The sequence below is a fragment of the Choloepus didactylus genome, chromosome Y (genome assembly GCF_015220235.1).
Source record: "Choloepus didactylus isolate mChoDid1 chromosome Y, mChoDid1.pri, whole genome shotgun sequence".
Classification (NCBI taxonomy): Eukaryota; Metazoa; Chordata; class Mammalia; order Pilosa; family Megalonychidae; genus Choloepus; species Choloepus didactylus.
Window position 1 is genome coordinate 17,332,719 of NC_051335.1, and position 16,403 is coordinate 17,349,121.

The following is a 16,403-nucleotide window of genomic DNA, read 5'->3' on the forward strand; positions in this document are numbered from 1 at the left end:
AAATCCAAGGTCATGAAGATTTACCACCTATATCTTCTCTTAAGAGTTTAATAGTTTTAGCTCTTAACATTTAGGTCTTTAATCCATTTTGAATTTAATTTTTGTATATGGTGTTAGGTAGGGGTTCAGTTTCATTATTTGCAAGGCGATATCCAGTGAAAGACTATTGTTTGTCCACTGAATTGTCCTGGCCACCTTGTTGAAAATCAGTTGACTGTAAACCACTGAAGAATATTAAGCAGTAGAGTGCTGTGATTACTTTTATGTTTTAAGACAATATCGCTACCTGCTATGTAGAGAATGTATTGGAGGAAACAAGAGTGGAAGACCAGTGAGTAGGGAGTTGCAGTTGTCCAGGAGAGAGATAATGGTGACTTGGACCACAGTAGTGGCAGTAGAGATGGCAAGAAGGAGACAATTATATTATACTTGGGGAATAAAATTGGTAGGACTTGGTGACTGCCTGCTGTTGGGAGTAGGGGGTATAAAGAGGGGAGAGGTCAAGGATGGTTCAGATTTTTGTGTTATGGTCAAGGAGACCTTCTGATTTCTAGCTTGGGTAGCTAAGAGGTTGGTAGTGCCATTTGCTGCCAGACAGAGAGAGAAGCAAGTTTTTAGGGGGAAATGAGTTTAGTTTGGGAGGAATTGAATATGAGGTGCCCATGAGACTTTCAAGTGGACACGCCCAGAAAACAGTTGGAATATGGGTGTAGACTAAAGCTTGAGGGAGAGCCCTGGGTTGGAGAGAGTGATTTGTGAGTCATGTGGACATAGGTGGGAGTCAAAGCTCTGGGAGAACCTGAGCAGAGAGTATAAGGAGTTAAGAAAAGGGTTCCAGGACTGATCCCTCCCACTGGGAGGAAGTCTAGAAGCCCAAGAAGGATACAGAAAAAAAATGGCCAATGATGTAGGAGGAAAACCAGGAGGAATCTATAAGAATCTGGTAGAAAGAGGGAATTTTATGGAGGGAATGATCAATTATCAAATGCATCACAGAGGTCCAGAAAAATAAGGTCTGAGAAATTCCCATCTATCTTTCTTGTTTCCATTCCCCCACACATATAGGTTTGTTTCACCAAAAAAAATCACTCTGTATTTTTTATGAGTGGCAATTTTTTTAAACCATGGAATCACTAACCTTTGCACATTCGTTTCCCACAACTAGTGCCTGAAGGTGTTGCTGGCAGTGTCTGTTGGATATTAGTTTGTGTCTTAGGTGATGCCAGCTTTCATTGGCATCTTCTGTGCTAATCTTTTTCATCCTGAGTTGAGGATATTAAAATTTCCACTGTAGTTTGGATTCCAAAATGAACTCTGGAGTTCTTAGACTGAATGTTTAATCTGCTTCCTTCCTTTCTAATCTTCTCTATTTAAAAAAATTTTTTTTACAGATATGTGAAAGAGGCCAAAGAAGCAACTAAGAATGGAGATCTGGAAGAAGCTCTTAAACTTTTCAATTTGGCAAAAGACGTTTTTCCCAATGAAAAGGTAATGAGCAGAATCCAAAAAATACAGGAAGCCTTGGAGGAGTTGGATGAACATGGAGATGATGAATTCATAGATGTGTGCAACTGTGGCCTGCTGCTTTATCAAGAACTGCACAACCAATTATTTGAGCATCAGAAGGAAGGTGTAGCTTTCCTCTATAGCCTGTATCGGGATGGAAGAAAAGGTGGTATCCTGGCAGATGATATGGGATTAGGGAAGACTGTTCAAATCATTGCTTTCCTTTCTGGTATGTTTGATGCTGCACTTGTGAATCATGTGTTGCTGATCATGCCAACCAGTCTTATTAGCACATGGATAAAAGAATTTGTCAAGTGGACTCCAGGAATGAGAGTCAAAGCCTTCCATGGTCCTAGCAAAGATGAACGGACCAGAAACCTCAATCGGATTCAGCAAAGGAATGGCATCATTATCACCACATACCAAATGTTAATCAATAATTGGCAGCAACTTTCAAGCTTGAAAGGCCAAGAGTTTGTGTGGGACTATGTTATTCTTGATGAAGCGCATAAAATAAAAACCGCATTGACTAAGTCAGCGATATGTGCTCGTGCTATCCCTGCAAATAATCGCATCCTCCTCACAGGAACTCCAATCCAGAATAATTTACAAGAATTGTGGTCCCTATTCGATTTTGCTTGTCAAGGGTCCCTGCTAGGAACATTAAAAACTTTTAAAATGGAATATGAAAATCCTATTACTAGAGCAAGAGAGAAGGATGCTACCCCAGGGGAAAAAGCCTTGGGATTTAAAATATCTGAAAACTTAATGGCAATCATTAAACCCTATTTTCTCAGGAGGACAAAAGAAGAGGTACAGAAGAAAAAGTCAGACAACTCAGCGATCAGATGTAGGGAAGAGAATCCAGATGATGATGCTGTTTGTGAAATGCCTTCCCTTTCCAGGAAAAATGATTTCATTGTTTGGATACGTCTTGTACCTTTACAAGAAGAAATATACAGGAAATTTGTGTCTCCAGATCATATCAAGGAGTTGTTAATGAAGACACATTCACCTTTGGCTGAGCTAGGTGTCTTAAAGAAGTTGTGCGATCATCCTAGGCTGCTTTCTGAATGGGCTTGTCGTTTACTGAATCTAGGAGGGCGCAGATTCTCTGCTCAAGATGAAAATGAGGGGGAGGATTCTTCCTATGTGGACCATATTGATCAAGCAACTGATGATACATTGATGGAAGAATCTGGAAAAATGATATTCCTGATGGAACTGCTTAAGAGACTACGAGATGAAGGGCATCAAACTCTGGTGTTTTCCCAATCAAGACAAATCCTAAACTTCATCGAACATCTCTTAAAGAATAGGCACTTTAAAACCCTGCGAATAGATGGAACAATTACTCATCTTTTGGAACGAGAAAAAAGAATTAACTTATTCCAGAAAAATAAAGATTACTCTGTTTTTCTGCTTACCACTCAAGTAGGCGGTGTGGGCTTAACATTAACTGCAGCAACTAGAGTGGTCATTTTTGACCCTAGCTGGAATCCTGCAACTGATGCTCAAGCTGTGGATAGAGTTTACCGAATAGGACAAAAAGAAAATGTTGTAGTATATAGGCTAATCACTTGTGGGACTGTAGAGGAAAAAATTTACAGAAGACAGGTTTTCAAAGACTCATTGGTAAGACAAACTACTGGTGACAAGAAGAACCCTTTCAGATATTTTAGTAAACAAGAATTAAGAGAGCTCTTTACCATCGAGGATTTTCAGAACTCCCCAACCCAGCTGCAGCTTCAGTCTTTGCATGCTGCCCAGAGGAGATCCGATAAGAAACTAGGTGAACATATTGCCTACCTGCACTCTTTGGGGATAGCCGGAATCTCAGACCACGATTTGATGTACACACATGATCTATCTGTTAATGAAGAACTTGGTGTGACAGAAGACTCTCATTACATTCAACAAAGGGTGCAGAACGCTCAATTCCTTGTTGAATATGAGTCTCAAAATACAGAGCTCTTGACAAAAAGAAAAAGAACAGGAAATGAAGAGGCCTGGCTGAGAGAACCTGTATTTCCTTCTCAAACAAAGAAGAAATGCCCTGAATTGAGAAAACCATGGCCTCGGCTTTCACCTCCTATTACTACTCATCATACCCAAGAAGACAATATCAGTTCCCAAATGGCAAGTGTTACTATTGATGATCTGACTGAAGAGAGTGAGAAACAAGATCTCTCCAGTATACAGATGAACCCTACTGTCCTGCACAATAATAGGCACACATGTGACAGTCAATTTGATGCTCAGTTTGTAGCTACTTTACCTAGAGGGTGTGGAAGTGTAGAAGAAATTGGGACTGACTCTTTATTGGAAGTGGCAAAAAGCTTTACAACTGAAGATGAGGCTCTACAAAAAGAGGCATTGAGAGATGGGCCTAGGCAGGAGGCATCCCCAGAGGACCCTCTGGGAGGTTTTAATTATTTACTTAGCAAATCAATCAGAGCTGATCTTGGGCCAAATCAAGTTCAACCAAAGGATGATGAAATTTTACAGCACAGTAATCTCTGGCCCATTAATCCTATAACAAGTAGAAATCCAAATACAGAACCCACTACACCCTTTATTGAAATAGCTGATGACTTGTCAGCATCCCATAGCGGACTGCAGGATGTGCAAGCAAATGAGGCCAAGCTGAAAGAGGAACCTTTAGCATCTTCACCACGATATGCATGTGATTTCAATCTTTTCTTGGAAGATTCTACAGACAATGGACAGAATCTTTGCAGTCAGTCTTTGGAGCATGTTGAGAAAAAAAGCAGCTTGTGTGGTTTTGCAGCTAATTCTAGAGAAGAGTTTGTGTGTAGCAAGGCATGTCTTAGTTTGGATTTTTCTGAGAAAGATGATGAGCCAGAAGAAGTAGTTAATGTGAAAATCAGAAGTAAAGCTAGAAGGATTACTTCAGATGATGAAGATGAAGGTGATTCTTTTAAAGGCATTTCCAGCACAACTTCATTCAATATATCTCCCTTTCAGTTCTCATCTGTGAAACAATTTTATGCTTCAACTCCCCAAAGTGACATCAGTCCACCTGGAAGGTTCTTTTCACCTATAATACCTGACAGTGGAAATAAGTCTAGAAACTCTAGAAGATCTCTGGCTTCTAGGAGGTCTCTTATTAATGTGGTTTTAGACCATGTGGAGGATATGGAAGAAAGACTTGACTACAGCAGTGAAGCAAAGGGCACTGGAGATTATCTGGAAGAAGGAGCAGAAGGCAGCAGTGGAGAAGCCTCAGAGTACACAGAAGAGGATCCTTGTGGAGAAACCCTGTCTTCAGAAAATAGGTCCAGCTGGTTAGCTACATCAAAGACTGATGCTCTAGCTCAGGAGGCCTCAATTGGTGACCCTGAGCCTCTGTCTGGTAAAAAGTTGGCTAATTCTCCCCAGGATAAGGCCGTGGAAGCTGTGAATGACTATGAGACTCTTGTAAGGCGTGGAAAAGAACTGAAAGAGTGTGGAAAAATACAGGAAGCCCTCAGCTGCTGAGTTAAAGCACTTGACATAAGAAGTACAGATCCTGAAGTCATGCTCATGACTTTAAGTTTGTATAAGCAATTTAATATAACAAGTACATGAACTGTTTACTGCATTTTAAAGTGAAATTGAGTTTGAAGTAATTTGTGTTTCCGTAATTGGATTTGGGCTGAGCATGAAACATTGAAGGAGAGGGAGAGCTCTAAAAGAGCAAGTTTTTGTTTCTAACTCCTGTGTAAATTCTGCCTTTATCCTGACTCCCCACCCCCCACTCCCCCAAAATACATATATTCTGGTATTCTGAGCACTAGCTTAGTATTTCTTCACTCGAATATTCTTTTATTTTTCTTTTAGGCATATGCTATAAACTTAATAGAACTGTTATTTCTAGAAAGGTTTTTGTAAAATTTTCCTGGCCATTCTTAATTTTACTCAGAAAGTGATTGCCTTTGTTTATCATACTTTGGATAAAAAAATTAGTTACTTTACTCAGGTGTTTTCTTTTCCATTCATTTTCTTTTATTCAGATAATTTTGGTAAATGCATAATGGAAACTCCTTTATCTAAGACATGCTTATTAACATGCTATTTCGTGCTTTCAGATTAATACAGCAAAAGGCAGAGATAAGGTACCTCGTGCCATAGTTCTTTATCACTGGTAGCCTGCCCTGGAGTTACTTTATTGACCATTTAGCATTTCTTCATTCACCATCAACAAGTATTCTCCTTTCCCCCAAACCATGTATTTTTTAAATCAGTTTTGAGATAAATGCACATACCATACATTCATCCATAGTGTACAATCAACTATTCACAGTACCATCATGTAGTTGTGCATTCATCACAATTTTTGAGCATTTTCATTACTCTGAAAAAGTAATAAAAATAAAAAAGAATACCAAAACCAACCCCCCATTCCTTCCTATTATTCATTTACTTTTTGGTCCCCATCTTTCTATTCATCTGTTCATACACTGGATAAAGGGAGTATGAGCCACAAGGTTTTCACAATCACGCAGTCACACCATGTGCTATATAGTTACACAATCATCTTTAAGAATAAAGGCGAGTGGGTTGCAGTTCAACAGTTTCAGGTATTTCCTTCTAGCCATTCCAATACACTGAAAACTAAAAAGGGATATCTATATAATTCGTAAGAATGCCCTCCAGAGTGACCTCTCGACTCCATTTGAAATCTCTCAGCCATTGAAACTTAGTTTCATTTCTCTTCCCCATTTTGGTCAAGAAGGCTTCTCAGTCCCACAATGCCAGGTCCAGGCTCATCCCTGGGAGTCATGTCCCACGTTGCCAGGGAGATTTACACCCCTGAGAGTCATGTCCTATGTAGGGGCGAGAGCAGGGAGTTTATCTGCAGAGTTGGCTTAGAGAGGGAGGCCACATCAGAGCAACAAAAGAGGTTCTCTGGGGGTGCATGACTCTACACACAAGTATAAGTAGGCTTAGCCTCTCCTTTGCAATATCAAGCTTCATAAGAGCAAGCCCGAAGATCGAGTGCTTGACCTTCTAAATTGGTAGTCCCCAATGCTTGTGAGAATGTCAGTAATTCCCTAGGTGGGGAAGTTTAATATTTCCACAGGGGTTTTGCGAATACAGTTTAATTCTCTGCCCAGATTACTTTGGGATGTATCAGGGCTTCACACTAACCTTGACAAATTAACCAACTCTCACTCCTTATTCAAAGTTCCATGTAATTATGCAAACCATGTATTTTGACACATGCTATCATTTTATATCTTCAGGTTGTAGACTGAAAAGTTTGGTCCCCTCTAAAAAATATAATGTGCAATATAGTACTCTCATAGAGAACTATCATTTTCAAGTACCTATTGTGTATCACGTATTGTGTCAGGTGGTCTACATAGGTTTCTCATTTAATCCTCATAATCATTTGAGGTGGGGGCTGGCATTTCTATTTTTCAGTCAGAAAATGAGCTCAGTGAGGTTGTGACCTACCCAAGGTCTCATAGTAAGGGGTGAAACGGATTTTTAACTGCATGTTACTACTGAAAAGCTACTATAATACACACACATGTAAGTTACTTGTAAATTAGGTGTATATATGTGCTACTATTGTCATGTGTATTATAAAATATACACAGAAACTTGGGAGGGGATGAGCTAAAATTTAACAGGTTATGGATGGCTCAAAATTTTGCCCTTAGAAAAGCAATTATTACTGATATTTTAGGGAGGGTAATGCGATTGAATATATCATTTAAAAATATCTTGGTGCATGTAATGAATCAGCAGTCCACAGGTCTGCCTCCAAGTCCAGCTCATCATTTCCCTATGTGGATCTAATGGCCTTCCTAATCCTGGTGAAGGGGTATATATATCATCGGCTGTGCCCTACATCTTTGGTTTTCAATCACTTCCATCAAGCATACAGATGGTTGCTGAAATTCAACTAATAAAGTTCTCTCTTCCCTGATGTAAGAAAGCCATGACGATTTATTTGCCTGCTAGTGGGCTTTAGAGAGGTATATCCATGTGATGTGAACAGTGAGTCCCAGGTATACTTCTCACTGAAAAAAGCAAAATGTTCTTTCTATTTGAGTGTGTACTGATACTTTTTATTTGGAAAAAAAATAACTGCCCACACATGATAAAATATTTCAACAGTATCTAAGCTGGGATTTTTTTACCTGGGGTTCATGGATACAATTCAGGGTGTCTGTGAATTTGGATGGGAAAAAATTATGCCCCCCCCATTTGGAATTTAACATTTCCTTTAATTGAGAATATAGGCAAATCTGCAGTAGTATTAGCAATACCTGCAATTTTGTCACTAACAGAAATCACGTTACTGCAGATATCTCAAAATACCATTTGCATTCATCATACAAAATCACAGTGCACTGATATTAGACCTGCTACTAGATTTTATTTCTTAATATATTAACAAAGGAGCATATATATTAATACAATTTAAAAGCTATTTTGATTATTTCAGTATAGCTGATTTCCTTTTTAAGTGTATTTTTTGTTTCATAATTGAGATTTTATTGGTTGTTTGAAGATCAGCACAGATATTATGAACAATTTGTACACAATTTTTAATGTACATACCAAAAATCTAAAAAGTCATGTATTTAATTCTTTTCTGAGGTCATTCAGTGACTTTCCAGCTTGAAATCTGGAGGCAAGTTTTCCTTAAGAGGATATCAAGTTCCAATTTCTTCAAATGTTGATAAGCAATTACATTGTAAGTTCCACTAATTCACAACTAAATATCATATGCATCACATACACTTCTGATCTTTCACAGCACATTTCCTAATTTCTTAAAGGTTTGTCTGGTATGAGAGGCCCATTCCTACCCTATTTTCTCATAGGCTAGCCATTTATGTGACAGAAGTTATGTGACAGAAGTTAGTTTACTTTTTCTAGTCCATCTTTCTAGCACTTGGGCTTCCTTTCTTTGTGGATGACATCCATGCAACATTTGGTTAGTATACTGGGTTAAGACAAATGTCCTGAGTAAGGACTCCAGCTAGAATATGAAGCTTTTTAGAATTTTCTTCAAGATTTTCAGAATTTATAGCCCTTATTTTGAGTTGTTTTGAATATGGTTTTTAAAGTAGTTTCATCATTACTCTTGTGCCTATTATTTTGAACATCTCTATATATCCTACTGGCATATCTGTGATTCCTTGAGAATGGGATATCTGCTGGTCTGCTCAGTGGGGGAAAATCTCATGGAGGCATAACTTGGTGGGGTGCTTGTATCTTCTAGAATAAAAAACATGAAATAAGATCTCTAAGTGAAGTTGCCACTAAGTGGGCATAATGCCCAATTAAATGCAGCTGAGGGAGAGAGCAGCATGTTAAAAAGAATCACTAAGAGCCCCAAAGTAGTAAGTAGCCAGCCAGGCAGAAACTGTTCAAATCAACTGTTTGGGGACTCAGGGGATAGCAGAAGACATTTCAATGCCCAGATCAGTGCAGAATGAAGGGACTGAGAAAATTGGGTCAGAGACTGCAATTCCAGCCATGGCTCCTGGAACCACCCCGCCATGAGTCACACAGTTGTGCTGGCAAAGTTTTATTGCTGACGCAGTGTAGCAGGTACACAGTACACAGTATTTACAGTATTTTGTTTTTTGGTATGTCATACATACTACATTTAAAATTTTTTAAAGTGTAGATACACAGTATGCTGGCCCTGGAAGGGACAGTCAAGAATAATCGTATATATCTTTTTATGCTGACATTTCTTCCTTTAATCAGCACTTGGTGAGTGGCTCCTTAGTCTAGTACAAACAACCCAGGGAGAATTAAATGCCTTTGTTTCTCTAATAGACATTTAATTTTTAAAAAAGGAGTTAATGTTGAAAGGCTATTATGTGCCATGGACTATATTAAGCATTTTTAAAATGGAGCTAATAACATCTGTCCTGGCAGAACAAAGCTGGCCAACTTGTAAAACAAGTATTATCCAGGAACTTATTTTATGGTTCTCATGTAGTGTAATGTTTTGATGCCAGGTATTTTCAGTTATATCAATAGTGTGAGCTGGTATTTGGCTCCCCCAGAGACAGTTTCTGAATTAATTTATGAGATATGCTGAGAATCAAAGTTATTCTGGGAGGAAAAGGGATAATAGGTTAAAAGGAGCCTGCCTTTCTTTGAAAACTATTGACTGAATACCTACTGCATTATACACTAACCTATGCCCACCTTATTTTACACTCACAAACCCATACTGACACGGTTTATAAGGCTTATCCAATACCTTTTAAAGAAACAAACAATGTAAAAACTTATTCAGCCTGTCATATGATTTTATTTTCTCCCTTCAACCATAATAATATGATATCCAAATTTTGTCTTCACTGGAGAGTCAGTAAACACAGGCTTATCCAGCCCACTTACAGGCAGGGCAAATGCTGCTTCTTGAAAGGGTCCTACTATGGACCCTCTGGTCATCCAACCCAGGTCACCCTGAAAAATCCAAAAGATACATGATGTCAAGAGGTCCTGTAGAGGACAGTTCTACAGTAGCATGAGGGAATTTCCCAATGTGAATGCTAAGGTTTATTCATCTGGTCTTTAAAGGAATAGGCTCAACAAGGACAAATAGGCAGAAGTGGTCTAACCTTTAACTGAACACATTAAGTACTCATAATACTGCTGGACTTTAAGATGGCTGTGCCAGTTTGACCATGCCTAGTTTTACAGACATATGTGATCCTTATTCAACTGTTTAAAAAGTTGAACATTTCTGCTTTTAAGATCTTCAAACCAAGACATGGCGGAAATCAATGGCAGAACATAGAAATAATCCCTATTTCTGTGTTTCCAGTGTAGGGGAAATTAATTTTAGACAAGACCACCATACACCTTGCCTGGCTTTATCTTCACTATATTGTGTGGCCACTTCATTGAATCTCATGCCAGACTTCAACTTTTCCATGCCTTCCATGATTCTGCTGTGTTTTTCACATAGAATGTATCTGACCTACAAGAAAAAAGTATGTACACATATGAGGCCCAAATTTCTCCTCATAGTAGAGCAATTAAGTCTGGATTACCCCCACTAGTGAAAAACCACATTAGCTCATGGCAACTGAAAATCCTGGAAGTCTGCCCAGTTGGGTGAGGGTCACAACCCCATTTTCTGTATCAGGAATTTATATCACAGCCTGATTTAGCTGGAAAACAGGCATCTGGCTGTGGGAAGCTTGCATTTTTAACCAAGTACCTCAAGGGTAACAGGAAAAGGTGACAGCATAAGTTGAGAGCCTGGAGTCAAATTGCAACTCTGCTGTAGGACCTTAGGCAAGTCTTTAAACCTCTAAGTGTTTCCCCATTTGTGCACTGAAGATAATAACAGTACTTATGTATTCTCATAGAGTTATGAAGATTGAGATAACAGTAGCTGTTATCTTCAGAGTGGGGATGATATGAAAAAACCCCACTAGGAAATATTCTTTACCAAAAGAGGACCCATGCATAAAGAGCTCCCTCCCCGCAACATACATAATTCACCACTTTGAAAAAGTATCATCTGTTGAATATTCAATCCTATGAAAGTATTCAAATTTGACCAATATTTTTTTACATAAAGCCATGGTTAAAAAATAAAAAACAGCCAGTGTATCCTTTAAAATGATTTTGTAAAGATATGTTTTGCCGGATCTACTATTTCTCATTCAAGTCAAATCTGCTGTTTCAAATTGTAGGTGGTGTGTGTGGCAGAAAGGGCTGGGGGTGCCTCCCTTACAAATTCAGAGACAAGCAAACTAAGGTCCTCAGGGTTAAACTACTGAAATTTGAGGGGGTTGGGGGGTAGGGACAGTGTCCTAGGCCCACAGGAATAATTTCCTGACCAGAGGAGGTACACTGAAGTTATGAATACACCAAAGGAAAGCATGTGTCAAAAAGCAGAGCTCAGAGAGGCAAATTTCTATGGAATGTGCCCAGCATTGTCCAGTAGGGATGGGGATAAGCAATCTGGACACCAGAGAGACGGCCCATTGGGGAACACGGATGGTGTATCAGACCTCAATTTGGCCTGGGTAAAACAGCTTCCAGACTTCTCTCTTCCTACCTTCATAATGAGGAAGCAACTTTCTGATTCAATTACTGGGAAAGTGCACATGAGTATGGTCACATAAAGGGAATCCCGTCGCCATTTTATAAACGAATAAATGGGGATTTTGGTTTGGACAGTTTGACAGGTTAGACATGAGTTTGTAGCACCTGCGGGGTTTGCAAGTATAATTGACCAAATGGCAACTGTGTATCTGGGTCTCAAACTTGGAAGAAAGCCAAGCTACAGATCAGCATGGAAGCTGGGCGAGCTGATGAAATTACCCAGGGAGGCTATGCAGAATGAAAAGAGGATGAGGGAAGAAGGCTGGCTACCAGCAACCATTAAGAATATCAATGTTTAAGCAACAACCAAAGAAAGAAGCTCCAAAAGCAAAATTAAAAGGAAGGACATAAGAATAAGTAGGAGAGGAAGGCATGTTAACAGAAACCAAGGCAGGAGAGAGTTTCAAGGAGAAAATGATCAATAGTGTTAAGTGCTTCAGAGAGATCAGGTAAGACTTACAATAAATTTAGCAATGACTGATTGATGACCTTAGCAAAACGAGTTTCAGAAGAGTGGTAAGTGCAGAAGCCAGACTGCAGTAGTTGACAGGAAGTAATGGGAGGTGGGAAAATAATGAGTGTGGGGGTACTCTCAACTCTGAATTAATTACGTTAGAAAAGGAGAAAGGGCTCTAGTTAGGGGAAAAGGGTCGAAGTCATGTATATATTTTGAAGACAGAAGATCCCTGGGCATATTTTCAGATTGAAGGGAAAGATCCAGTAAAGAGAAGGTTGAAGGCAGAGCAAAGAAGCAGAGTGGGGATAAATGAAGGCGCAAGGTCTGGTATCCAGAGCACTCCTTGAAGAATTAGTTACTCTGAGAGGAAAAAAGGTGAGATGACAGAAGGGAAGTGTGGGAGAAGACAACTTTGTTGACTGAGGGATGGAAGGCCAAGGAATTCCTGACTATAGGTCTGGTTGCCATTTTCTCTGTGAAAATAATAAAAATATTAAAAAGTTATTGAATACTTAACACTTGCTAGGTACTGTGCTAAGTGCTTTACATGTATTATCTCATTAAATCCTCACACCAACCCCTTGAGACTAGCTCAGTGTTTCTCAACCCTGGCTGCCAACTAGCATCACCTCCAGAGCTTCTATTGGGACAACTGAAAAAATTGGAATACAGACGTCTGCTTTATATCAATGTTAAATTTCTTTAACCGGATAAATGAATATCCTTGTTCTTAGGAAATATACATGGAAGTATTAAACAGTAAAGATGCATGATGTATGCAACCTACTCTCAAAAGTTTAGAAGACAGATAGATAGATGGATAGACAGATAAAAAGAATGATATAAAAATGTGGCAAAACTGTTAAAAGTTGATAAATCTGGGTAGTGCGTATATTGTAGTTCTCTGTATTATTTTTGTATTATGTCTGTAACTTTCCTGTCTGAAATTATTTCAAAATAAAAAGTTCAAAAAGATATATACATATCAAGGTCCAGGATTGCTGAGGAGTGTTGAGGGCCTAGGTAAGATTAGAGACTATGAATTAGTGGCCGCTAATCCACAAGGCTGTGTGACTCTCTGGTAGGGCCCAACAGTTCTGAGTTTAAGTGCAAAGAAAGTAGACCTTTGGAATGATCCTGCAGTTGTAATTGTGCAGGTGGATCCAGTGGAAAGACCAAAAGGAAAAGGAGTTGGTGCTGCTCAATTCAATTATGAAGGCCTTAGATCTAATTTCCAGTTTATAGGCAATACAGGGAATAGGTGAACAAACATGAAGCCTAGGAGATCAGGAGAACAGCGTGGGCTCAAGGGCCCAGAGGTCTGTGTGAGGAGAACAGGATTTGGGGAGGCAGGAAGTGAAGGGGAAAGGAAAGGAAAGGAGGGAAGCTGTGGTTGGCAGGTGGATTTCAGAAGCTGAACAGCTCACAGTGATGACAAGGGCAAGGTGTGGACACAGAAGTGGGATCTAAAGGAGAATGGCAGGATGTGGAAGAAACCTAGATACTAAAAAGCTGGAGGATTCCAGGGTCCCTCCACTGACAGGGCCTTTAAAAACACTGGAAACAACCCAGCTGTCCTTCAACAGGTGAACATAACTCTGCTACTTCCATATCATGGTATGCTACAGCAATACAAAGGAACAAACTATTCATACACACAACTTGAATGAAATCTCCAGAGAATTATGCTGAGTGAAACAAGCCAATCCCAAAATGGTTACATGTAGTATGATTCCATTTATATAACATTCTGGAAATTACAAAATTGTAGAAATGGAGAACAGATTAGTCGCTCCCAGAGGTTAAGGAGGGCATGGAGGCAGTAGTGCTAGGGAAGCGGTGTAGCTATAAAAGGATAACAGGAGGGATCCTTTTGGTGATGCAGCTATTCTGTATCTTGACTATATCAATATCAATATCCTGGTTGTGCTGTTGAACTATAGTTTGGTAAGATGTTACCACTGGGGGGAAACTGGGTAAAAGATATCTGCGATCTCTGTATATTATTTCTTATAACTGCATGTGAATCTACAATTTTCTCAAAATGTTCAATGAAAAAACTCCAAATTGTCTACTTTTCTATTAATTACATGCCTCTCCTGTCCATATACCTCATTTATAACTACAATGAACTTTTTATTTTGTTTCCAGAGAGGGCAAGATGTCTCTTTAAAGCCATATGCAGCAGAGGAATATCCTCTTAGGTTAGGATGTAAAAGTCCGCACATAAGGTAAAAATCGCACAAAGCTGAAATTACCCTAGAACATCCCTTATGAAGATGCCAAACTGGAGACCAACAGGTCAGTCCCCTAGGACCCCCAATGTTGTACCAATGGCTACTTCTTCAGTTGAACACCAGATGAAGCAGCTGGGTTGTATTTAGGGGCTGTGCTTTACGGAAACTTATCTCTGGACACCAGAATCCCACTGAATATGGTTGGAAGTTCAAACAAGAATGGAGGCCAAGTATGTACAAGCAGATTCATGTCTCCCATTTCACTCTCTCTCTGGGGTATGTGTTGAGTAGAAAGGTGGGTAGAACAGCCTACATCATTTTATATGTGTGTGTGTGTGTGTGTGTGTGTGTGTATTTGGTGCATATAGTATTGCTGAATTTGGATGATGCAATTCCTCTCCTGCACTTATCATTCATCACTGAAATTTATTTCTTTACCTAACTGCTCCCCAACTAGACTGTAATGACAGGGTTCATCTCTTACTTGTTAACATTTTAATCCCCAGAGCTCAGTACAGTGCTCAGCATAGAGCAAGGTATCACCAAATCTTTGTTGAATGAATGAATCAATGTATAGGCTCCCCAATCCTGGCTAAAACATGGAAATTGCCTTGCTATGTAGCACTAGGTAGTCGAGTTCCACGTTTGCAAATTATAATTTCTAAGGGCAAAAACTCCTCTGGGACTACTAGGTTTAGCACTTTAAGAAGTTATTTGCTGATTGTCTCCTACCCCCTTTTCATGGTCAGGGCCCTGGCTTGCAGCTCATCAGTGGGGGAGCTGCTTAATGAGACCTGAGCCCTTGCTGAGCCTGTTTATTCAGCAGAAGTGCCTCTTAACAGTTAACTAAACACTTGGTTTTATAAAATATGATTTCATCCCAAGAAATAACTCATTCACTTACTGGGAAGATGTAACTTAATACATTTTAAAGGAACAATACTAAGAGTATGAAGAAATTCTGGATGTCTAAGAAAGCATTTGAGAAAATATTTTAAAGGAATTACTATTCATAAGAGAGACTGGTCTATATTTTCCAATTTTTTGTTATCTTGATTTTACCTCAGTGTTAGGCTAGCCCTAAGAGTGAGTTACAAAGCAAACTGTCTTTTCCTTTTATGTGTGTGTATATATATAGTGATGGTTGGAAGCTGTAGGTACCCCAGAAAAGATCATGTTCTTAAAGCCAATCCATTCCAGTGGGTGTAAACCTATTGTGGGTGGGACCTTTTGATTAGGCTATTTCAGTTGAGGCATGCCCCAGGTGGGTCTTAATCCTCTTACTGGATTCCTCTGTAAGAAATGAAATTCAGAGAAGCACACAGAGAAGCTGAGAGGGAAAAGCCAGGGAAGCTGTGAGAGGACATACAGAAAACAAAGAGCAACCACAGAAACAGAGAGGAAGCCACTGAAGCCAGAAGCTGGAAGCAACGAAACTAGGGAGAGAAGGGAGAGACCAGCAGACATTGCCATGTGTCTTGCCACGTGACAGAGGGGTCCCAAATCGCCGGTAGCCAGTCTTTGAGGAGAAAACATCGCCTGTTGATACCTTGCTTTGGACATTTTCACAGCCTTAGAACTGTAAGTTAATAAATCCCCATTGTAAAAGCCAACCCAGTTCTGGTATATTGCATTTTGTCAGCTTTAGCAAACTAAAACATATATTATTTATATTTAACATGGAAATAAAAAAAGGAAATAGTAACTCACCTTTACTGCATTGCCACCACCTTTAGGACCCTGAGCCTTCTTGTCAGCACTGTCACTCCCAGAGGCTGCTCCCCCTTTGGAGAAGAGATGACAGGTACTCATTTAAACTGCACCTCACTATTTATGGAAAGGTTCAACACACAACAGAAGTTGAAACTTTGTTCAGGGCATCAAGCTTCAAAAGGGAACTCTGCCAAACACATTACTACATCAAACTAAATTCATCTGTGACCTAACTCTCTTAAAATAGGAAATTCATGCCCTAAACAAACCCTTCACTGAAAATGGATACACAAATAAGTGTGCTAATGGGTGAAGGAGAGCTCCAGAAACAGGGTCTGATTCTCTGGACCCAAATTCAAATCCTGCCTTCAAGCACTCAT

The 16,403-nt window shown here is 39.5% G+C and overlaps 2 protein-coding genes across 3 annotated transcripts in view; one reads left to right on the plus strand and one right to left on the minus strand.

The window, feature by feature from the left end:
* The window catches only part of ERCC6L (ERCC excision repair 6 like, spindle assembly checkpoint helicase), an 82,688-nt gene extending 77,429 nt beyond the window's left edge, over nucleotides 1–5,259 (plus strand). The window contains exon 2 of the mRNA XM_037822909.1: nucleotides 1,392–5,259. Coding sequence (XP_037678837.1) covers nucleotides 1,392–5,007 — 3,616 coding nt within the window. The 3' untranslated portion in view covers nucleotides 5,008–5,259. The remainder of the gene's footprint in view (nucleotides 1–1,391) is intronic.
* The window catches only part of PIN4 (peptidylprolyl cis/trans isomerase, NIMA-interacting 4), a 110,761-nt gene that overhangs the window by 89,593 nt on the left and 4,765 nt on the right, over nucleotides 1–16,403 (minus strand). Inside the window, exons 2-4 of one of the 2 annotated variants that reach the window (XM_037822910.1) lie at nucleotides 16,021–16,094; nucleotides 10,358–10,477; nucleotides 9,788–9,960 (exon numbers count right to left, since the gene is read on the minus strand). In XM_037822910.1, the coding sequence (XP_037678838.1) occupies nucleotides 9,802–9,960; nucleotides 10,358–10,477; nucleotides 16,021–16,094 (353 nt within the window). In that variant the 3' untranslated portion in view covers nucleotides 9,788–9,801. Of the gene's footprint in view, nucleotides 1–9,787; nucleotides 9,961–10,357; nucleotides 10,478–16,020; nucleotides 16,095–16,403 lie in introns of those variants that run through there. The other variant, XM_037822911.1, reaches the window with a different exon arrangement.